Source organism: Acipenser ruthenus, chromosome 39, assembly GCF_902713425.1.
Source record: "Acipenser ruthenus chromosome 39, fAciRut3.2 maternal haplotype, whole genome shotgun sequence".
NCBI lineage: Eukaryota > Metazoa > Chordata > Actinopteri > Acipenseriformes > Acipenseridae > Acipenser > Acipenser ruthenus.
Window position 1 is genome coordinate 4,942,103 of NC_081227.1, and position 23,821 is coordinate 4,965,923.

The window sequence follows — 23,821 nt, forward strand, 5'->3', positions numbered from 1 at the left end:
GTGCAATACTATATGTGTGTCACTCTGTGGTAAATGACTTCAGTGCCTCTTTAGTTCTAAAACGTCAGAACGAACAGACCTGCTGAAAGCCCTTCAATTTCCGTTTCGTTACACCGGCTGAGTTTGCTCTGCGAGTCAGTCACTCCACAGCAGCTCAGTTATCAGAGCTCACTCCTCTGGGCTCTCTGATCTGGGACTGGGCGCCCCAATCAACTCTGCTTTGTTTCCTCAGAGCCTGGTTGCCCATCCAAAAGGATAGGAGTCGTAGCAGGAATGATGTCTACGGAAGTTTTCCTCTGTCTTGTCCTCGTGCTACTTTCTGATGTACTGCACCCGTGGTCGGAAGGTAAGTGAAGATCTGGTTTGTTCTCTATTTGCAGTCTGTGTGTCTGCTTCAGGACCAGCTCAGAGAGGTTCAATTTGAGGTGCTCCCGTGTAGGATTATTATTCTTTGAATGCTACTTGTTATTGCTGCTTTTGTTTGAATGCATTGATATCTTCGTTGCTGTGGCTTCCTTAATTTAAATAATATTATTTTGTTCAAGGCCTCATTGTCGAGGGGTTAGAGGTTCACCAGACAGTGTAAATGCAACAATATCCAGCTCTTTATAGACCCAATTTAAACACATGCAATAATTGTAGACACATAGAACAAGTTCATATCATTAACAGTAGTTAGCTAAACAAAGATCACAGGATTGCATTTATCTTTCAACTTCTTGTTCGTGAACTTGTGGTCTCTGTTGCTAAACCGCCAAGCCGGTAAATATTTCTGTTCATAAACTAATCAAGTAATGTCAAACAAATGCCTTGTTACATCTTCTTATTCTTTTTCTTCTTCTCTGGGGCTCCCATAATCCTCTCACTGCTGTGTGTTTCATTAGTACTGCTGCTGCTGTTGTAAATGCAATGATATCTAATTCTGCACAATTGTATTTAGTTCAAGGTCTGGTAGAGGGGTTGGAGGTTCATCAGCCAGCCCAGCTCTCTGCTGCACTCGGAGAGACAGTCACCCTACACTGCAACTTCACCTGCACTCTTCAAGATAGAGATTGGTTGTATGGGAAATTCTACAGAGTGAAAGGAGGGAATAAAATACACATTGACAATAAAACTGTATCACAAACCACATGTACCGTGTCATCCACCATTGCAAATATCACACTGGAGAGTGAAGCTGTTTACTACTGTGAAGTGAAGATGCCACGTCATACTACTTCAATAGATGTGAATGGTTCAGGAACTGCTGTTACTGTTTATGGTAAGGCTACTTATGCATTTGTTATTTATTAAATACACTATCCAAGACAGTCAGGACTTAGAAACAATGCAGGGAGGAAGCTTTAAGGTTTTGAGCTGGATTTTCAGAACCAGAATCTCCTAGCTTTGAGCCCTCAGATTTAACCTCTAGAACACACTACCCACCAGTTATTTCAGGTTTATGATGCATGCTTCAAATTCAGCCACATAACTATGTACGTTTTTATATACATTGTAATAATGTTATGTGCCCATTTAAATGGTAAAAGTGAGAAATTATTTAAACTGTGTCTCTGAACAGTGTGTGATTTTCCTGTGTTTAATGTAAGGCTTTTCCACTCTACACATAGACATTTCACCTCCACTCTGATTAACTGGCATAACCTGGGGTCCCGTCTTTGTTTGTCACAAGATGCTATCGCTTCAAAAGCTGTTTCCTCATTTCTATTGTAATGTTTCTATTGAAAAACTAAAAGCTTGTCTTTTGAAACCAGAAAGCTATTTGTGATGATATGTGCAAACCACAAACTTCTGCTTACATGACGCAATAGAGTCATAGAACACCTCCTATCGGAAGGCTTTGCTATTGGTAAGAATTATTAGGTTACACCTCATATATGTGGGACCCCACGTCCTGTGGGAGGTAACCTGCTCAGTATATTAATGTCTGTATATTTCGGGGCTCACATTTGCTCTCGAATACCACCTGGGGAGACCGTAAGTTTACCTGCAGCTAGGGGAGCGCAGAAATATCATCTCTGTGCCAGGACAGCTCAGAATGCACCTTGTGTATGCTGCATGACGCCTTGTGTGTGCTGCATGACGCCTTGTGTATGCTGCATGACGCCTTGCGTATGTTGCATGACGCCTTGCGTATGTTGCATGACGCCTCGTGTATGTTGCATGACGCCTCGCGTATGCTGCGTGACGCCTTGCGTATGCTGCGTGACGCCTTGCGTATGCTGCGTGACGCCTTGTGTATGCTGTATGACGCCTTGTGTATGCTGCATGACGCTTGTGTGTGCTGCATGACGCTTGTGTGTGCTGCATGACGCTTGTGTGTGCTGCATGACGCCTTGTGTGTGCTGCATGACGCCTTGTGTATGCTGCATGACGCTTGTGTGTGCTGCATGACGCTTGTGTGTGCTGCATGACGCTTGTGTGTGCTGCATGACGCCTTGTGTATGCTGTATGACGCCTTGTGTATGCTGCATGACGCTTGTGTGTGCTGCATGACGCTTGTGTGTGCTGCATGACGCCTTGTGTGTGCTGCATGACGCCTTGTGTATGCTGCATGACGCCTTGTGTATGCTGCATGACGCTTGTGTGTGCTGCATGACGCTTGTGTGTGCTGCATGACGCCTTGTGTGTGCTGCATGACGCCTTGTGTATGCTGCATGACGCCTTGTGTATGCTGCATGACGCTTGTGTATGCTACATGACGCTTGCGTATGCTGCATGACGCCTTGTGTATGCTGTATGACGACTTTTGTATGCTGCATGACGCTTGCGTATGCTGTATGACGCTTGCGTATGCTGCATGACGCTTGTGTATGCTGCATGACGCCTTGTGTATGCTGCATGATGCCTTGTGTATGCTGCATGACGCTTGTGTATGCTGTATGACGCCTTGTGTATGCTGCATGACGCTTGTGTATGCTGCATGACGCCTTGTGTGTGCTGCATGATGCCTTGTGTGTGCTGCATGACGCTTGTGTATGCTGCATGTATCACACTTTATTTGCTTTGTTCCAGTTTTACTTTATTCCTGAATAAACTCTTTTGACTTAAGTTACCTGAAGAAGACTGACTTATTATTTTTGAGAAGAAATCAAACCTTACAACTAAATACTGTGTTATGTTGTTACAGCAGTATATCCAGTTATCAGCTCAAACAAATCAATAGCACTTCTTCCATGACCTCAGCTACAGTGGTCCACAAATAAGTCATTATTGCAGATGTATTTGTTAATTTTTAGACCCCATTCCTATTAGAAAAGGATTAACAGGGAATAGGTATTGGCTCCTAAAAAACGATTTATATTTTGTTTTACTTTCAGCTGAACCTTCCTCAATGGAGATCCCAGAGCCCCAGACCCTTGTTGTGGATACAGAAGCCCTCCTGAGCTGTGCAGTGAATGGATTCTATCCTCAGAGCATCTCTGTAACCTGGTTCTATAGGGATCTCCAGGTGCCTTTAACCAGCATCACCAACCACCTCACTACAAACAGGAATGGTACATTCTCTCTGACCAGCCAGTACAGATTCACCCCTGCAGTGCGAGACAATGGTACAGTCTGCCGATGTCAGGCCTCCCACCCAGCATGGAGACATCATGTGACACTGGAGAGAGTCCTGGATGTCAAGTGTGAGTGCAGTGTAAAGATGACTGTAGCCCAGGGTGGGATCTCTTCATAATTATTTGTAGATTGGAACTTATAATAAGGGCAGGCCACACAGTCTGCATGCTGAACCCACAACACAACTCAGAATCCAGTATAGCTTAGCCGTTTGGAGTGCAGAATATTAGAAAGCAGGTACATGCTTATTCCTATGAAGCGGTGAGAGAGAAAGAGTAGGACTCTCCAAAACAGAATAGGGGAGATCAGTTATGGTTGTTACAATAGGGACTTGATGAAAATTAAAACAGGTACAATTTATTTGTTTCTGCCACCTCTTCTATATTGAAAACCCTTCAGCACCATAACAACACAATAAAATACAAATTAATTTTTATATTGCGTCATTCCCTGAGCACTGTACAAAGTTAAAAACAAAACAAGAGAGATTGTATGTGCAATACACTCCAGCTACAGCCAGTTATATAAAAGCACCTGCCTGATGTCAACCGGAATAGAGTTCCACAAACAAGGAGCACGACAGCAAAAAGCTCAGGCTCCAGCTGATTGAAGATGACTTTTTGGTACCACTAAAAGATCTGCATTTTTTTTGTCTCAAAGAACCAATAGAAATATACAGAGTTAGTGATAACACAAGCAGCAAGACCCTACAGTGATTGTGATCTTATAGTTTTAAACAGAGTCCCGTAATGTTTTTCTCCCTCTCTCTAGATGGACCCCAGTCCTTGAACCTCACATCCCAGAACAGACCAGTCCTGGGGGAGGGATCAAACAAAACCCTGGAGCTCCCAGAGGGGTCCCCCTTACACGTGTCCTGCTGGTCGGACGGGAACCCTCGACCCTGGACAGGGTGGTTCAAGGACAGGGGGGACAGGCTGACCCCCGTGGAGCCACCTGTTGGGTGCAGCAACAAGACCCTCCATGTTGGAGCGGTGCAGAGAGAGGATGAGGGGGTGTACTGGTGTGTGGCGAGGAACAGCTATGGGGAGAGGAACACCAGTTTCACTCTGCTGGTGGTGGTTTCTGATTACGGTACCGTACTGTAATTTATGATTTCACATACTGCACTTTCAGTTTAAGGATATGTGTGTGGGTGTGAAAATGAAAGAGATTGTGGGGAACCCTTAAAGGTTTTTTACTGATACGATCTACGCTTACTCGTGACCCATTTAATAAGAGCTCTGCACTGACAGTGCCTCTCTTCTCTTGCAGTCACTTCTTTTATAGCTCGACTCCTGGCCACTGTGATCTTCTTCTTTTTGGTTGCTCTGATGCTGATCTGCACCAATATTATCCGAGATAACCGGCTCCGCACTGGGCTGAACCAAGGAGATCGTGAGCCTGGACTGAGCGGTCTGAAGGAGGATGATTAGCGTAGAGATACTGGTCTTGTCTTTAAAAGGTTTGGTTTGACCAGTTGGTACGCACTTTCAGTAGATCATGATCATGTGCTGCTGCAACAGACATCAGGCAGCACTTCAGCTACCCACACAGTATCTGCGCTCTCTCTAAAGTCTGTGACACAGGAGCCTTTCTCTGTTAATCGTTAAGGCAATTAGCTGCAGGTGACTTTTTATAGCAATATCCAGTTCTTTCAAATGTTTACATTTTGTAGCTTGATCTTTGGATAAACCGTCATCTAGTTGCTTAAAAGCTGCCTTGACTTAAATGGCCTTATGATCTTGTTGTTGTGTTGCTACTCTTTTTAAAGAACTCAAAATAACCAAGCAAAACATCTTTATTTGCATTGTTATATTAATGATTTAAATAGCTAATGCTTCAGTGCTTTCTTTGATGTGATTGTAACTTTTTTTTTAGTCTTATTGTCAAGACCCCACTGTGGGTAAGAAAGGACTCCTTTTGCAATCTGCTCACTGCGATTTTATCAAAGTGTCGAATGAATTAAAATGATACTGCGATGCTGTTTAAATGTGTTGATGTTCCAGTAAATAAAGGCAAAGTGAATTCAGTCTTTTCACTAGCATTGAAGTGGGCTTTGTCACAGACTGCTTTGTGGTTACAAAGAGGCCTATGTTTCCAAGAAGTCGTTGACAACAGGCACCTTTTGAAACCCCTAAAAACCACAGATGGCTCCCCAAAAGGCACAGCTACATGGACATTTTTCAAGCAAACATAATACCATTTTAAAATGCTGTGTTGTGTTCCGCACGCTCTGCATTTCATTATCAGCCCCCCCCCCCTTTTTTATATTTATCTTTTCTATACATCATTAGCTGGGTTTTCACTGTCCGTCACCATTGTCTTACTAACCTCTATAAGCAAAGCAGTTCCACTTACACACATTCCAATCTATTATTCAACAGACCACTGCATTCAGATAGTGTGTAAAATTGTCAGGGAGCCAGCGATAGTCATTTTAAAAATAGTGAAAATGATCAGACCAAGAACAATGCGTCAATAGTGGTGCAGAATGAACCAGAAACAGCATGAGCTGAGGGAACAGTTCTGCTCACTGAGGTCAGCAGTGGAACCCTATGAACTTTACTTAAGAAATATTGTATAAAGTTTGTTTATCAAAAATGTATTTGCTGTGTTCATTATTATGGTCCAGACTTATTAAACATTTTGCTCCAGGTCAAAGTTATTATTAGAATTGTTTTCTCTTATGAAAAAACAAACGGTTCTGTGAACCAACTTGCATGGGCATTGAAACTAGCATTCTGAGTTCTCATTTTTAAACAAATTATATTACCTATTTGCACTGGGAAAAAAGGCTTCGGAAGACTTGTTTTTTGGGGTTTTGCTGGAAATTTATGAATGTTACTTTAATTTTTGTGTATAAAATGTAAAGCTATGTCTCAGAGGAAGCATACCGGTACATATGGTAATATGTGGTAAAGGACTTCCCTGAATTGGATTCTGAAAACTGCTGAAGAGGCAGCCACTCTCATTAAAGCCTCTCAACTTCCTATCGAGCAGATGCAGCTTCATGTGCTGTTTTCGTTCCTACAGTCAGTCTCTCAGCAGCAGCTCAGTACTTTTACAGCTCGATCCCGGCTCTCTGATCCTGCACTGGAGCCCCCTGATCAACTCTTCCACCTCGTATCCACAGTACAGAGCAGGACAGCAGGACCATGAAAGAGGACGGCAGCCGGGACAATGTCTAAAGAAGCTCCTTTCTTTCTTCTTCACCTTCTCTCCAGTGTACTGCTGCACTCACAAACTGGAGGTAAGTCTGGATTACAGCTTCAGTTCTGGCAGGGTCTGGTTTGTTGTCTGCATGGTGTACTTAAAATGTTTATTGAATAAATGACTGGGTATTTTAACTAGTATTTGGCTTGGTGTTCACACTGAATAATTAAATGGTCTAACACTATCATTCCTAACTTTAACCTCATTCACAATGAACCCCAGTGTTGGACAATGAGTGAAGTTCCAGCGATACAGTACATAGAGAATTACATAAAATACATACAAATAATACTGAATGAATGTTGCTTTTGATAAATTGTTACATACAGAGCATATTGCACTTCCTTCGTCTGCTCCCTTCAGTATGAATTCAACTAAAACAAACATATAGTCATTAAACAAGTTCATATTGCAGCAACTAATTATCAGCTTTAACCATAATTAACTTAAATCACCATTAACTTTTACTAGTGAGGTTTGGGGATAGTGCTGAAAATACAACAGGTAACAGCTACAATTACCAGAGAGGTTTGTTGACCTCTACAATTACACAGTAACAACATGTTCCAAAACGTGTTCCAATTTAAAAAAAAACATGAATTCTAGATTCTTCACAAATCAGAAAAAGATTTTATTCATCAATGCGTGTAAGAAACGCCTGCATGAACTGGCTTTATAACACAAAGAGATCAATAAAGCTCGGTTTACTAAAAAAGTAACTTTGAATCAAACTATATTTTGCTAAATGAATTCTTGTAATTTTGGCTACATTTTAGATTTAAAAAATGAATCCACAAATTTACAAAAAATAAGTTCAACTGTGGTGTTATTAAATCAATTTAACTTTACAGCCGACGGGGAATTTGTGGTCACGGTTTAAAGATCCGTTTATAAAACACCGATAAATAAGGTTTTAAATAAGGAATAACAGTTTGTTACAATAACATTTGAATGACACCTATCATATTATAAAATATAAAATAAGGTTTTTTAAAAATGTCTTTGTTACATGTTTATATAACACGTTACATATTATTCAATTCAATCATGTTTTATTGCCATGAACAGACAAAGCTATTCGATACAGTGCATAATTTACAAAAGTAAATGGAAAAATTAATAAAATTAATACATATAATAATATTATAAAGTTTACAAGTAAATGTTTAAATTAATAAATAGCTGTGCAGTATAAATGAACTGTCTAGCACTGTTTATAAAATACTCTATAACAAATGTATTGGTGCATTATGTATTGTTTATAACAGTTTATATGTTCATGCAATTTACAAAGCAAATAGGGCGCAATATGTTTTTAGATTTTAATAACAGTTTCCTAGAGTTCCATCAAACTAAAAGTTTCATTGAATTGGACACAGAATCGGGGTACTTTAAAAAAAGAAATCGCTCTGCAGTCCTGTTTTCTTGCAAACCTGCAGACTGTAACACAAGTACACATTACTATGACATACAATCACAGTCAGGTTTTAAATAAATTGAGATCAAAATGAATTGTGAGTCATTTGAACAGCTTTTAGCACGTGGACAGAACATGCTTTGAAAATCTATAACGTTAATGTAGTTACATATATAAATACATGAATAGATGGACTCTGTGTGCAAAGTTGTGCCGAATCTCCATTTGACATCATTTGGAATATTGGAATATCCATGTACAGCGATTGCCAAAGGTTTTGCATCAGCTAGAATTCTAAGATTGAGACATAATAAAATAAAAATAAATAAATAACAAAATGATATTGCAAAAGTCTATCGTAAGTCATAATAGTAGTACAGTAGTATTTCATGTAAAATTTCGAAATGTAAAAGTTTTCTATTTTGTCAGTTTTTTGTTAAGTCTATGGAAAACTACAAAGCGGTGTGCAATTCAGTATGTTAACGTAACATTATTCAGCAGGTTTCATTTGACTTTATGAAGCACAATGAGTTAATTCTAGTGTAAAACTTTTGGCAATAGCTGTAGTAATCAGAGAAATAAAGCCATTACAATGTTCTAATTTGTGCTCTCAGACTCTGAATTTGTGGCATTTGACAAATCTGTATTTCAGTGTCGTTTTGTGTTTTACATTTTGGAATGAATAGTTCAAGAAAGAAACATTATCTATCATGCCCTTGAACTTTGGTAGCTGCGGATTGCAGTATAACCCAACCCTCATACCACTTACTTTTATGTAAGTGCTTGCACTGCTGGAGAAAAACAGACTCAAGCATTGCTTTGGTAGGATAATTATAAATAAGTCTTAGAAATGATATCAGGAATTATAGAAGAAAAAATATAATGCTTCATAACATCACTTTACATAGCTTTCCATTTGCAATTGTTACGCCTCTATTTGTATTTTACAAATGATTAGCTACTGTTGTTGTGAATATTGTTTATGAAGAATATTTAATAAGTCATTTATTTTGAGTTCACAGGTTTTATTAATCCAGGTCATTAGCTGTCAGCTCATCTTTTGCAAACCTACAAGTGCTATTTCATTTTTAAACATGTCACAATACGCGTTTCTTAATTTGCCTAATAATTATAACACTTTTTCACATAGACTGACAGTTTTTTCACCACCATTGTAGGCTTGGCATCGCTAAAACTGATAGGTAGGATAGAGACAGGAAAGCTGCGTTGATACTGGTGGTGCAAATTTCAAAAGACACTGCCCTACATTTAACTATTAAAGATTAAAAGATCTAAGGTCCGATTCATAAAGTATTTGAGTTAGATAGATGGGTATTTTTCAGATTTGACTGAAATTGACTCTGTGCTTCCCACCAAGTGTAAAGTAACTCCCCGTGAAAGCAATGAGGCCATCAGCCAAGGATGTTTAAAAAATACTGTGACATTTAATGGAAGACAGTGAAGCGTTTGTTCAAGACCATATCGTAAATATAAAGCATAAAGGTCCTGAGATAGATATCATCCTATTTTATGAATGCTTTGTTGATTGTCCAGTTGGATATACATTTATGTAAGGTGACCATATGGCTCCATGTTCAGCTGGACAGTTTAGGATAGTTCAGGTTTTTCAACTCGCAACTCAATGCATTCTGGTACGTTTTACCTGTCTCAGGTACCATTCTTATCTTTAAGAGAAGCAGGACTACACTTACCAAACTGTCCCACTGAACACGGAGCCATATGGTCACCCTACATTTATGTCATTTTATCAACAGCCACGTGGCCACGTCAACAGCAGTTTATGTAAACCTGTCCAAACAGTCAAACTGTGAGTGCTTGCACAAATCACAGTGGTGAGTGTGTACTTGCAAGTGTGAACAGAGGGTGGGAAGTGTGTACTCTCTGATGATAAGTGATCTTGTAGCTATTTAAATAAAAAAAATAGAATGAGATTGAAAAGAAGGTGTTTTGCACATTATGGTTTAAATGCTGTCTATTATTATCTTATCAAGAAATTAAAAAGGTCATATAATTCTTGTGTTTTGAGACAATCAAAAAAGACCCTTGTTCTATATTCACTACACTGTTAGATTAGCAGATCTGTGTCTGCAGTGCTCACAATGATAACACACACACCTGCATTCAGTTTGTGGGCTGTTGTGTGCATCGCGTGGTAATATCAATCAGGCTCTGTTTCTGATAGCAGTTGTGTATTTATAGCAATTACAGCTTGTATTTGTAGGCGAATTTAAGATCAAGCTACAGTATTTCTCTTCCCTACCAGTTCACACCTTGGTCTCGCACTTCCTGCTACATCTCCAATATTTCAGTCAGTCTGGTCTGAAATTGTAAGGCAGGTGTTACAAGCAATCGGCTATTTTGTGGTACAGTCGTAAAAATGCAACATTATCCAGCTTTTTATAGACTGAATTCAAACACACATGTAATAATTGTAGACACGTTCATATCATTAACATGAGTGAGGTTAACAAAGATCACAGGATTGCGTTTCCTGCGTTTATATCTTTCAATTTCTTTTTTCTAAATAAGTGCACGTGAATTTGTGAGGCACTGTTGCTAAACCGCCAAGCAGCTTGGAATCTAACGTGACAGACAGAAAGTGTTATATGTCTCTACGTTTTGGTTTTGAGGTTTAAACGAATGTCAAACAAATGTCTTCTTCTTTTCTTCTTCTTCTTCTTCTTCTTCTTCTTCTCTGGCGCTCCCATAATCCTCTCACTGCTGTGTGTTTCATTAGTACTGCTGCTGCTGTTGTAAATGCAATGATATCTAGAAGCTCTTCATCGTCAGTCTAACTCTGCACAATTGTATTTAGTTCAAGGTCGGGTCGTAGAGGGGTTGGAGGTTCATCAGCCAGCCCGGCTCTCTGCTGCACTCGGAGAGACAGTCACCCTACACTGCAACGTCACCTGCATGCTTCAAGATAGAGATCGGTTCTATGGGAAATTCTACAGAGTGGAAGGAGGGAATAAAATATACATTGACAATAAAACTGTATCACAAACCACATGTACCGTGTCATCCACCATTGCAAATATCACATTGGAGAGTGAAGCTGTTTACTACTGTGAAGTGAAGATAGTAAGTGATACTAATCCAACAGAGGGGACTGGTTCAGGAACCACTGTTACTGTTTATGGTAAGGCTACTTATGCATTTGTTATTTATTAAATACACTATCCAAGACAGTCAGGACTTACAAGCAATGCAGAGAGGAACCTTTAAGGTTTTGTACCTGAGCTGGATTTTCAGAAACAGAATCTCCTAGTTTTCATACCTCTGATTTAACCACTAAGCCAGTTTTTTGACTGCTTATCTTGCCTTTCTATATAGTAAATGAGTTCAGATTCTGGACAGTATAACTAGAGATATTTCTCATGATGAGTCCAGATCAGTGATGTAATGATAAACAGTGAATTCTTCTTACATTTCTAATCAATGATTTCTGTTTTGTTCCACTTCCAGCTGAACCTTCCTCAGTGGAGATCCCAGAGCCACCGATCCTTGTTGTGGATACAGAAGCCCTCCTGAGCTGTGCAGTGAATGGATTCTATCCTCAGAACATCTCTGTAACCTGGTTCCATAGGGATCTCCAGGTGCCTTTAACCAGCAACACCAACCGCCTCACTACAAACAGGAATGGTACATTCTCTCTGATCAGACAGTACAGATTCACCCCTGCAGTGCAAGACAATGGTACAGTCTGCCGATGTCAGGCCTCCCACCCAGCCTGGAGACGTCATGTGACACTGGAGAGAGTCCTGGATGTCAAGTGTGAGTGCAGGGCTGTTACAATAAGAAACACAATGCAGCAGCACCAGTTTACTATTTTGAGCAGTACAATTTTTGGAGTTGCAAGATTTATTTTAGTTACAGCAAATTTTTATTATCTTTTAGTCATTAGCAGATGCTTTTATCCAAAGTGACTAGGGGTGAACTATGCATCAACAACTGCTGCTGAGTCACTTACAATAGGACTTTGGGTTTAAGTCTCATCCAAAGGAAGGAGCACAAGGAGGTTAAGTGACTTGCTCAGGGTCACACACAGTGATTCAGTGGCTGAGCCGGGGTTTCAGTGCTTCAGCAGTGTACAGAAAAACAAAACAAAACAAAAACCTGCAGTGTGCTTGTGATCGGAGAACCAGAAACACAGCCACACTTGTTTGTGTTTCAACCTCTCTCTCTCTAGATGGACCCCAGTCCTTGAACCTCACATCCCAGAACAGACCGGTCCTGGGGGAGGGATCAAACAAAACCCTGGAGCTCCCAGAGGGGTCCCCTTTACACGTGTCCTGCTGGTCGGACGGGAACCCTCGACCCTGGACAGGGTGGTTCAAGGACAGGGGGGATGGGCTGACCCTCGCGGAGCCACCTGTTGGGTGCAGCAACGAGACCCTCCATGTTGGACCGGTGCAGCGAGAGGATGAGGGGGTGTACTGGTGTGTGGCAAGGAACAGCTATGGGGAGAGGAACACCAGCTTCACTCTGCTGGTGGTGGTTCATGATTACGGTACAGTAGTCTGTTCTAAGCCTCACTTTCTATAACGGAGGTGGGTGGGGGTGAAAATGAAATGACAGAGAATCAGATTTAATCTTTTCAGGGCCAACACACAACCTATTAAAATCCCTGTAAATCTGATAAGAGGAAAAAACAAAAGATTTAAAAAGAAAAAAAAAAAAAGATTTATAAAAACAAAAAACTGTAATACATCAGACAGAAAACGTGCATGTCTCTTTTACATATTTTCTAGAATTTACCAGGATGATCTGTCCACTACTGATGAGCAGAATAGCTGCACAACAGGCTGAACATCTCTTACAGTGCTGCTTCTTTTTTTTTTTTTTGCAGTTTCTCTTGTTTCATCCGTGACGGTTGCCGCCTGTGTCCTGCTCTTGGGGGTCGTATTGATCTGTTTATATGCAAGACGTAAACCGAGAGGTAAACCTGCATCCTGTGTTACCTGCAGATTGCACATTATGGTATGGATTCGAAGCAGTACTGATAATAGCACCATTGTACCACATCCCAGTGCCGATCCATACAGACCTTATACTAGCCAGAGCAATCTAGAATGAAACAGATAGTGACCAACGTCACCTCTGCATATTATTAGAGAATACATACTGTACAACAGACATACAGTAAAACCTGCATTGGTTTATAATCTGCATCAAGTAGGTGTACTATCGAAACAAACCATCGCACACAAGCTACTGACACAATGATGTGCTTTTTGTCTTTGGTTATTTGAGCCCCCAATGCTGACTTTTTTTTTGTTTCTGTTAGCAGGACGGGGCTCTCAGAGGTAAGAGGTCTACTTTACACACACACACACACATTGCAAACTCAGAGGTAAGAGGTCTACTTCATACACACACACACATTGCAAAGAGGTCTACTTCATACATATTATATTATATTGAGTTAACACCATCCAATATAAAATGAACCAATTGGGAAAGGTTTTGAGGATCATAATAACAGTTTATTATAATAATATTTAAATGATTACTGTAAAGCTTTGTGTCATGTTATGAAGTAGTTATAACATTTCCTGTAACACTATTATTATATGCCGTTATTATTAAGAATAGATGTCTACAATTTTTATAACACATTTATAGATGCAATCTTGATTGTTTTATATTATTATTATTATTATTATTATTATTATTATTATTATTATTATTATTAAAAACAAAGGGTTCCCTAGGGTTCTACATGTACACAGAAATGCATACACATATGTGGACACATCTGCATATACACACATACACATGAACATATAGGTACATTAATTGTTGATACCCGAATACCTAAATGAAACAGCTTTCTTTTCCTGTCACTGCACAATAACATAAGAAATCATGTAAATATCATGAAGACATGCCCCGGGTCTGAACCTGAGGTTAGTGGGTGCTGCAGGTGGACTGCACAAGAAAAGCTTGCTGCTTTGCGCTGTTCTCACAAAGGCAAGCAGCTCGTGCAGCAGACCCCTTTGAACTGCTGTGTGTGACAGAGACCACACGCTGAGGCTGTGAACGCACAGGCAAGAAGGTGTGAGCTATGTGACCGGGTGTGGGACAGCCAGAGCGTGCTTCATCAGATTAGCCCAGTGCACCAGATAGGGTGCTCTCACAGTGGGCTTCCTGTGCCTTTAATCTCGTTAGCAAAGTTATGAAAGTTGTAGAAACTTGTGGTGAGAAGTGGGTTAGACAAGAGAGGGTAAGGCATCAAAATCTGTATTAGGTAACTGCAGTGCGTGTTAAATGTAGAAGTGTTCAAAATACCATTATGAATACAACAGACCTGCCAGTCTTATGTAAACGGGAGCCAGTTTTCTAAACCAGTAGAGCTCCGAGCCGTGCCATCGATGGCAGCTAATGTAATCTGGAATACTGTAATACTCAGGTATGTGTAAGGGAATTAAATCCATTACAATCGATTAACCTGAGGTCCCAGTCTCTGCTTATGGACTTTCCCATGCCTCAAATCATAGCAAATGATAAGGTACAAAATAAAGTCTTAACATTAGTGTGAGGAGCGGAATGCCATTGCATATTCTGCACTCCAGGTACGAATAGTCAATGCAAAACAAAAAGGTTGAGCCACATGTTAGAATAATGGATGTCTAAAAACGATCAGGTAAAACTATAACATATTAAGAGTCAGTTTGATGAACCTATACCCTTCCTAGACGAGCCACAGAGGGATATTACCTTGCAGCACTGGGGATCACCCTGCTGCACAGGCCACATATCTGTAGTCGCCCTGGATTTCCCCTACAGAATACTTGGTTGCACGAGGGTTGTTCACCTGGAAAATGCTCTAATCAAATCCAGCAGTGGTTTATCTGCGTAGTGAAAATGTTAATCAAAGCATCCCCCAAGCTAAACAGACAAGCATTTCAGTAACTGCCTTTATCAGTATAATGAAAAGCAGACAGTATGACTAATGCTTTATTGATACTCCGCCCCTCCCATTGTGTGGTCAGTTTTCAGTTCCCGCTGTCTAATCTACCTTCTTTTTCTCAGCCAGGAAACGGCTCATGTGATGCACCCACCAGTGGAAGGTATTGAATGAAAGCATATTTGTTTAATACAACATACAGTCCAGTGGACAGGACTGATGAAACCCTCAATGGTGCAGTTCTGATAGTGTGTCTGTTTCCAATGCAGATATGTTGCTGCTTGTAACAGTTTTTAAGACGGTGCCGTACCTTTTGAAAATGCTGGCCCCGCGAACTTTTTAAACATACAGTTGGAACGAAAAATAAAATAGATAAAACCTCTGTGGACCACTTAGATCTGTGAGACCTAGAAGCTGTTTCTGATTTTTTTTTCTCCCTTTATAATCTAGCGGTATATGCATTGCCCCAAAGGAGAATATCCAAAAAGCAGCAACCAATCACAGGTCAGTAAAACTATTTCTATACAATGCAGCAGAAGGGATAACATGTTTTGGTTAGCACTCCTTTAAATGCAGCATTGATTTGAAGTAAGGTGGGGTGAATGCACACTGAGTCCCAAGCCTTGCATTGCATTGCATTACAAACGTTCCTCTTGTTTAACAGAGACACTATGTACCGCTGAAGAGCCACAGCTGACGTACGCTGACATCAGGTTTAAGCCTCTGCCCAGGCACAAGGTAAGCCACGGCTTGACAGCAGACAGGTTTAAATGTGATGTAGAACTAAGGCTATTTGAAAACCTTACATTATAGATAAGGGTCCAAGTCAGACCTGGCTGCATCTTTTATAACTTGTATTTCTACAAGATAATAAATACCCTTTTCATAAATAACAATACAGCTTGGATAACTTTTTTTAAAAATTTTAATTTATTTTGGAATCTGTGTAGTATTCATTCAAATTCAATAACTCGCTGGTTATCCGAATTTGTGGAAAAACCACAGTATTGCATGAACGCAATATTATCTATAGCTTTCTATTCTGACTACCAATGAGATTGAGCTACTGTATATGGATTCAAGAGTATTCAGAAAAAAAAGATTAGATTGCCCCATTTTTGTTTTTAAAGCAAAAGACAAGAATATAATAAGAAACAATGTTGGTGCATGTGGCATCTTTAACATGAATAGTTTTGATGTGCTTTGCAAAGCTGATTATAAAACCAGATCTAGGTCACAAACAGAGTAACTTCAACATCTATATAGGAACATATAAACAGTACCTCAGTGACCCAAATACAGCTATGGCCAAAAGTTTTGCATCAGCCTATATAATTAACTCTGTTCATATATATATATATATATATATATATATATATATATATATATATAATCAGAATGCAAAAACCATTTCACCACCAATAACGGGCCCAGTGAGTTTAATGCTAGTTTTACTTTTTTTGGAAGAAAAGTTGGGCTAATTTGCACCAGTGTGGGCAGTCTTTTACTTTATTTTTTTTAAAAACAGTCATGCTATGTTTATGCTTCCAGAAAAAGCGGGCTTCTGAAAACACAGAGATCCTGTACAGCGAGACAGCGGGAGTGTGCCGTCCCTGTGAAGAGAGTAGGTTGGAGGAGCCTGTGTGCACTGTGTACGCCCTGGCACAGCTTCCATAGCAGAGGGAGACTAAAGTGATCCCAGGCACAACAACTCAGAGCAAGAACTGCAGTTAATCAGGCCATTTACACCATGCACATTTGAATCCCCTCCTTGGATTGCATGAAGAGTGTTTCCTTGAACAGAAGACCCACCTGTCTGGCTTACCATGTGTTGTATGTACATTTGCCAATGTTAAATAACCTGTAAATAACATCCTTTATAACACATTTGTAGATGCATAATTGATTTTGCCAGAGACCTAACATTAAAGTGTTACCAAAAGAGTTGCTTGATATAAGCTTAATCTTTGGCACAAATCACAACCACAGACCACTTCGTAGCTACCATGCTAGTTTTCTTACATTGCTGAACCTTCGCTTAGCCCTGGTACTGTACAGTAAGTAATAGCAGAAAACATCTAAAATCACTAATACGTGCCCTGGGGTTGAACTTTGGGGTGGGAGTGGGGTGTCACAGTTGTAACATAGAGGAAAAGTTCAGTACTTTGCTGTTCCTTTGAACTTAAGGCAGCCTCATTAATCGACAAACTAAGTGGATTATTTTTAAAAGGCCCCACTAGGTATTAGTAAGTGTTAACCGCTTGTCTGTTTTGGTTCGTGCTTTCTTCTGATTGATGTGTGGCCCTGCAGCCAGCCCCCTCTCCTGTTCCAGTCATACAGCGAGCTGTCCCACACCAGCTCGTTCTAATAGGTCAAATCAAACAGCGTGCGAGCACAACACAGGAAACTGTGGTAAAGTAATAAAGAAGAAAAAGCACGATAGACGAAGCCGGGGTGGCAAGGACAGGTTTGATTGAAGTGCAAGACTTTGTACAACAAAGCATGCAGGGAGATTAGTAAAGCACTGCTATGTAATCGGGTAGAGGAACATTCATTAACGCAGTGGCTTGACTTGCATTTTTATAAAGCAGCACCGGTATGTTTTTTTATTTTATTTTATTTTTGTATTACTGGTATGTATTTTTATTTGAATGAATGTAGTAACTGTTTGTATGCATCACACTCGTTGTAGTTAACGACCTCACTGACTTTTAACCCAGGCACAGTGAAAATAAGAACGGTTTTTAACCACACCTTTTTGATCAATCAACAGCAGTGTGTGTCATGAAAGTCAGATTATCAGATTAGAAAATACAATGATTTTTGCAGTATACACAGGAAACAGGGGACAAAAAAAACAAAACATATTGTAGCTGAATTTTTATTGCATTAGTAATGGCTTTTTTTTAATTTTTATACACAGCGAACCCAAGTACTTTCAAACAGGGCTCCAGCTAGAAATAGTTTGAGTATACGTAGTGACGTTTACCTAGCTTGATACTTTTTAATTGTACCTACTGTTGGTACCTTCAGTCTGAAAATAACACATTTGATCTATAACTTTAACATAAATGGTGGGAAGCTATTTTTTGTACTGCAGAACTCATGATAGAAACAACAGTACAGGATGTTTTTTTTTTCTGTTCAAGATACTGTTCAAAAACCACAGTGATCTATTTATATGCTGATGTTTTAGTTTCTGAATATAATAAATGCACAACAAACTGCACAGTGGTTGGCATACGAGGACTCGTTTAACACTGGGCGCTGTGAACAACAATACAATCAGGTAATAGGCATCAGGCTGTACATACACTGTGGGCTCTGCATTAAAACTCAGGTACCATCCCTCAGGGATCCCTTATAAGGTGACAAGCTGCCAAGCACTATGAGCACAGAGTTTCAGGAAAAGGCAAAGTTTCCACCTGCAAACCGATAGATGCATAAACAGCAATGGCGTGCAAATTCTGAAGTGTAAAAATATGTTGTTCCTGTTATAACTATGCATTTGTAAAAATATATATATTTCAACGCAAATTCCTGTTTTTGTCTAACATAGCTGTATCTTTTTCCAATGACACATCTTTTTCTCACTGCCATAATGTTGTAATCTACAGGAGAGTGCTTACTTCTCTTGTTGCCTGACACTTGTACTTCAATGTAAATTATTTGCAACTGTTGTAATTCATGCAGAATTTACAGAGCCAGTCACTTCAAATTACTATTAATATTTTGCTGTCAAATAACCTTTTTCTGATTATAGCAATCATTCATTCTGAGAGGTGCTTATCGCAATTTAAATAGCTTTTTTTTTTAAATATGTGTTAAGGGGCTTTCACTTGAGTTCTGAAAATTCCAGTTGCCTACCACAGATATAAGTAACATAGGCTAGTTCAGCCAGAGTGTGTTTATAGCAGTAAGAGACGTCGCCATCTAGTGATCTGACACTTCGGATCAAGTTTACTTCTGTTTTGCTGGCAATACACAGTCGTGCAGTAGACTGCGCTTACTCATATAAAAGACACGTTGTCTGATCAAGCCTAGATTACATATGTCTAATGCAGACAACTAGAGAGGCAACTGAAGGGCAGCATCTGAACTCAGTCACCTTAAAACAGACTTACCACAAAAATAAATACTTTAATATTTGAGAAATTGCAATGACAAATCACGCAGAATGATTTCTAACATGATGAACGGGGGTGAAAATTAAGCATCTTGCAAGTTAAACACTAACGGCTGGTTTCACAGATCCTGATTAGCACTAATCTTGGATTACCTAATGTTACTATAGGTAATGAAGTCCAAGACTAGTGCTAATCTGTGTGTGAAACCAGCTGTTAGTTTAACAATGCAGTGCCGTAGACATTTAGACTAGTATCATTGAGGTGCATTGTGCAAGCTTTGCAGAAAACCTCATTTCATGCCAAGCCACTCCACATCAGCACACTGTTCACCGGATATCACATCACAGTGACAAAAATAGCCAGTGTGTCTCCTCCCTTTGCTTTGCAGGTAAACCAGCTGCAGCAACTTGGAAACTGGGAAACCACAGCTATGTTCAACAATCTGCGGCTAACCCTTTCTTAAAGTAAAAAAAAAAAAAAAAAAGGAGAATCACTCTGCTTGAGAACAAACGGCTGGCCAGCACACTGCTTTCCGGGGTTCCGCTTTTTAAAATCTGCATTATGGTTAGTTTGATCTAGTGGCTTTTCTGTAACACACAGTAAAGCCATGCACACCTGTGCTGAGTTTCCGAGCAGTGCTAGCTGGTGTGCGGCATTTGCCCATGCTAAAATTAACGTGATGGCTTTCTTGCGTGAGCTAAACTGACCACTAATTTACCACTATTCTGGTGTCCCTTTGAAACAATGTCAGTATTTTTTTGCATCATCCAACAACTCAAATTACTAAAAAACATTGTATTAAAAAAAAAAAAAAAAAGTTTAACTTCATATAGAACAAACACTGAATGGTCGCTGACACTATGCACCAAAATAGCTACTTATTTTTTTAACAGGCTACAAATGTGTTAACTGTAACTACAATATATAGCAGTAACATATGCGTTAAACCGCAGGTATTAATACACCTGGTTGTTGTTGTTGTTGTTATTAGAGTGCACTGAATCTCATGGAAAGAAAACAGAGGATATTTTGTTCCAACCAACACAGGTTCTGTCAATGCTGAAACTGTTTCGCAGAAAAGACAAAACAAAACAATTCGGCCTAAAACTTGCTCTCAATAATAAATCTAAATGTCACTAAAACCCCCAAATGCTGTTTACAGTCCTTGGTTTAGCTTATCAGTCTCATCATCAAGAGATAACACATGACTGGAGCTGGTTCAAGCTGCAGTACTCCACAATCAGTTAGTTTCACACAAAATGACATTTATTAAAGTCATTGTACCATGCACTACAGGTTAGGTTTATGGGCACAGTCTATTATTAACATCCCCCTGCTTGCTTGTTACTATGTGCATGTAGCTGCAGAAAGACTTGCAGCACTGGAAGTACATACATTATTTTCACCAAGACAAGGATGGCATTGATGTTCTGATTTGCTCATAGACCACAACCATCATTGGAACTGATACTTCACATACTGTTAATCGCTCAAAAAAAAAAATGCATTGCAATTTTAAATAACCCAGACATGAATACATTTTAGCAGCGATTAAATATTTCTAGCATGAAAAATGTTGCATAATGTTTGTGGATAAAGAGCAACTCGGACAGACGGGTTCTCCAGAGTCCACTGTGGAGTTACTGGGGGTCTGCTGAAGCTGCACAACATCCTGTTTTGTTGTCAGAAGGCTCAGAGCTTGTTTGTTGAGTTGCTGCATTATCCACAGTGCAATACAGCCCAGTGGTATTCATGGCTCAGGTGTTTGTGAAGGGGTAGATGCAGCGGAGATCTTCAATGTCAACTACTGCTACGAAAGAGAGACTGAACTAAAAAGTTGATATACCGATAACATTTTACTGGAAAAACTTACAGGGCAGCGGTATGGGTTTCATTGTCAAACATCAAAATCAAAACATACATACCCCATGTTATAAAAAGGATGTTGCTGCTCTAGAAAGAGTGCAAAGAAGAGCAACCAGAATTATCCAGGGTTTAAAAGGCATGTCGTATGCAGACAGGCTAAAAGAATTTAACCTATTCAGTCTTGAACAAAGAAGACTACGCGGTGATCTGATTCAAACATTCAAAATCCTAAAAAGTATAGACAATGTTGACCCAGGGGACTTTTTTTTAACCTGAAAAAAGAAACAAGGACCAGGGGTCACAAATTGAGTAGATAAAGGGGCATTCAGAACAGAAAATAGGAGGTACTTTTTTACACAGAGAATTGTAAGGGTCTGGAACCAACTCCCCAGTAATGTTGTTGAAGCTGACACCCTGGGATCCTTCAAGAAGCTGCTTGATGAGATTCTGGGATCAATAAGCTACTAACAACCAAACGAGCAAGATGGGCTGAATGGCCTCCTCTCGTTTGTAAACTTTCTTATGTTCTTATGTCAAGGAAAATAACACACTGCAGGTATCAGTACACTGTTCCATGGAAAAAGGTACCACGACCTACATGCTCAACATATTATTTTATGACCTAGATTACAACTTCTCAGATTTTTTTGTCCTTTTTTTGTATTCCCCCACAGTAGATTTTCCATTGTTTGTGTAGATCTAGTCGAAACCATGAGCTTGAAGCGTTTCCCCTCAGCGTTTTCTACACGCTGCATACTTGAGACTAAAGATTTTTTTTGTTTTATCTGATTAAAAACAGCAGGAGCTCATACAGTCGCTATTGTGGTTACTAAATATCAGCCAACAGCAGTTAAAGGAATGAAAGCCAGTTTTAAGAAATCATTTGTTTTTATGCATATGACTAATGCTCAGCAACCAAGGGAGATGTGACAATATGATACATAGCATAAAGGATCATGTCATATAATAATTTATTTTTCTGTGTCAGCTGTGGTGGGAGCAGTAGACAACACTATCGAAGTACAAAACGCTTAGTTCTTCACCTGCTCTATTCCACACATAAGTTACAGGAGAGATCCTCATTGTTCTGCTGAACCTGGCTGGCAACAGAAGGGTGCCAAGAAATGGGGCTTATCTGGTTATACACAAAGCTTAACGGCATACACAAAGTGTGGTCCCTTCACTGGTTTCTGGGTTCTAGCTCCCTGTGTTGGGGGTGTTCTCGTGCAGGCTCTGCAGGGCCAGGTCTGACCACTTCATCTCCTGCTCTTTCACCGACTCGGTCGAGCCACCGCTGTCTTGCTCTGGCTCAGGAAGCTCATTCTGCGGAGGGGAGAGGTGCACAGAAAGGTTTATTAGACCCAGTTTAAAAGATCAACCCCCCCCCCCCATTGTATCTTTGATTCCAGATATTACCACAGAATGTTAGTTTATCTACAGCAGCATCACAGCAGTTCAGAAAATGCTAATGATTTTGTTCCTGGATCTATAAATAGCGGGTGAGTGTTTTCAGTGTTTTTTGGTGGACTGCTTTTTTACAGCAATCCCCCCCCTCCCCCCTCCATGAAGGCGTAGACGTATTTTAAAATTAATCCAACAAGTCGTTCACATTTCAGAAGCGCTGAAAGCTTCCCCAGGATGAAACACCCTTCACTTTGTTTGATAAATCAGTATATGCACTTCCGTTCGTTGCTGGTGAATTAACCTGCTGCACCACAACTTGAAGACGCTTTACCAGTGGGATTGTGACTTCTTCGTAAGGCAGCCTGTCCTCCTTCCAGGCATCATCGATCAGGTCCAGAATCCTCCCGTCTCTCTGTACCTCACAGTCCATCCCTGCAGACAGCCCCCACACAAGCAGGCAAATCCCTGAAAGCAGAACTACAGACATTTACTAGTAAACGGTCCATGCTTAACAGATTTCACAATGTTTTCTTATTGCATGACATGTGCCGTGGGTGTATGAACCCGCTTTGCACACCCACAGCATGCCCAAGGGTGTCTCTGGAGCCAAGCACTTTGCAAGCTCCATGCCAACAGGTTACTTAGGTTAGTAACTTTTGTTTATAAAAAAAATAATTATATATATATATATATATATATATATATATATATATATATATATATATATATATCCAGAGTAGCCTTGTCTGACTGATGTTATTCAGCAGTATTATTATGCAACATTAAAAAAAACCCAGATAATTTACAATTTTCTACAGGACTATTACAAAAAATACTTCCCTCCCCCCTCCCGCAAAAAAACACTTACATTTATATCAGTATTTATTTTAAAAGTGCATTCTTATTTTAACACATTTCTATACGACTACGACTAATAATAATAATAATAATAATAATAATAATAATAATAAACAACGCATGGTTCCTAATAAGACGTCAGTGCAACTTTTTATTATTTATTTATTTTTTACAATCGCCTACCTTTTTATTTAGGTTTACATCAAGACTTGCAACTGGAAAAAAAAGAATCTAAATCGGGCTAATCGGAAACAGGAAACCTCTTTACTTCTAGATTGATAAGAAAATCTAGTAACACTACCGCCAAATGTTTTCATCTGTTAATGATACAATGAACGGTTCCGTCAGATTAGTGTCACCGTAGAAACCCTCCCTTGGAATTCGTAACTCAAGCAGTTTCAGTTCCGACACTATGGAATAAGTGTTAAGGTTTTTTTTTTTTTT

The 23,821-nt window shown here is 39.7% G+C and overlaps 3 protein-coding genes across 4 annotated transcripts; 2 read left to right on the plus strand and 1 right to left on the minus strand.

Moving 5' to 3' along the window:
* Nucleotides 1-6: 6 nt before the first annotated feature.
* On the plus strand, nucleotides 7-5,814 carry LOC117966521 (cell adhesion molecule 2-like). The gene is made up of 5 exons (XM_034912681.2): nucleotides 7-346; nucleotides 941-1,261; nucleotides 3,321-3,629; nucleotides 4,333-4,653; nucleotides 4,834-5,814. The coding sequence occupies exons 1-5, from the start codon at nucleotides 274-276 to the stop codon at nucleotides 4,992-4,994; spliced, it is 1,185 nt and encodes a 394-aa protein (XP_034768572.2). The 5' UTR covers nucleotides 7-273; the 3' UTR covers nucleotides 4,995-5,814.
* A 713-nt stretch (nucleotides 5,815-6,527) lies between these two features.
* LOC131707347 (tyrosine-protein phosphatase non-receptor type substrate 1-like) lies at nucleotides 6,528-17,066 on the plus strand. The gene is made up of 10 exons (XM_059009848.1): nucleotides 6,528-6,811; nucleotides 11,028-11,351; nucleotides 11,678-11,986; nucleotides 12,402-12,722; nucleotides 13,062-13,151; nucleotides 13,500-13,518; nucleotides 15,248-15,285; nucleotides 15,573-15,626; nucleotides 15,787-15,860; nucleotides 16,674-17,066. Exons 1-10 carry the CDS (start codon nucleotides 6,742-6,744, stop codon nucleotides 16,797-16,799), a joined length of 1,425 nt encoding a protein of 474 aa, XP_058865831.1. The 5' UTR covers nucleotides 6,528-6,741; the 3' UTR covers nucleotides 16,800-17,066.
* Nucleotides 17,067-18,274: 1,208 nt separating this feature from the next.
* LOC117397474 (anaphase-promoting complex subunit 13-like) lies at nucleotides 18,275-23,722 on the minus strand. Of its 2 annotated transcripts, none has more exons than XM_034912585.2 (3): nucleotides 23,561-23,722; nucleotides 22,851-22,984; nucleotides 18,275-22,438 (listed from the first exon to the last, which is right to left on the minus strand). In XM_034912585.2, exons 2-3 carry the CDS (start codon nucleotides 22,947-22,949, stop codon nucleotides 22,313-22,315), a joined length of 225 nt encoding a protein of 74 aa, XP_034768476.1. In that variant the 5' UTR covers nucleotides 22,950-22,984; nucleotides 23,561-23,722; the 3' UTR covers nucleotides 18,275-22,312. The 2 variants fall into 2 exon arrangements, with proteins under 2 accessions (XP_034768476.1, XP_034768475.1); XM_034912584.2 differs by having other exon boundaries at nucleotides 22,851-22,996.
* Nucleotides 23,723-23,821: the final 99 nt, after the last annotated feature.

What these genes read in the sequence shown, in the direction of transcription:
- LOC117397474 (XM_034912585.2), bottom strand. Translation starts at nt 22,949, where the DNA reads ATGGACTGTGAGGTACAGAGAGACGGGAGGATTCTGGACCTGATCGAT. An exon ending in AAGAAGTCACAATCCCACTG is followed by an intron (nt 22,439 to 22,850) that starts GTAAAGCGTCTT and finishes TCCCCTCCGCAG; the next exon opens with AATGAGCTTCCTGAGCCAGA.
- LOC131707347 (XM_059009848.1), top strand. Translation starts at nt 6,742, where the DNA reads ATGTCTAAAGAAGCTCCTTTCTTTCTTCTTCACCTTCTCTCCAGTGTA. An exon ending in AAAGCAGCAACCAATCACAG is followed by an intron (nt 15,627 to 15,786) that starts GTCAGTAAAACT and finishes CTTGTTTAACAG; the next exon opens with AGACACTATGTACCGCTGAA. An exon ending in AGCCTCTGCCCAGGCACAAG is followed by an intron (nt 15,861 to 16,673) that starts GTAAGCCACGGC and finishes TTATGCTTCCAG; the next exon opens with AAAAAGCGGGCTTCTGAAAA.
- LOC117966521 (XM_034912681.2), top strand. Translation starts at nt 274, where the DNA reads ATGATGTCTACGGAAGTTTTCCTCTGTCTTGTCCTCGTGCTACTTTCT. An exon ending in ACTGCACCCGTGGTCGGAAG is followed by an intron (nt 347 to 940) that starts GTAAGTGAAGAT and finishes AATTGTATTTAG; the next exon opens with TTCAAGGTCTGGTAGAGGGG. An exon ending in AACTGCTGTTACTGTTTATG is followed by an intron (nt 1,262 to 3,320) that starts GTAAGGCTACTT and finishes TTTTACTTTCAG; the next exon opens with CTGAACCTTCCTCAATGGAG.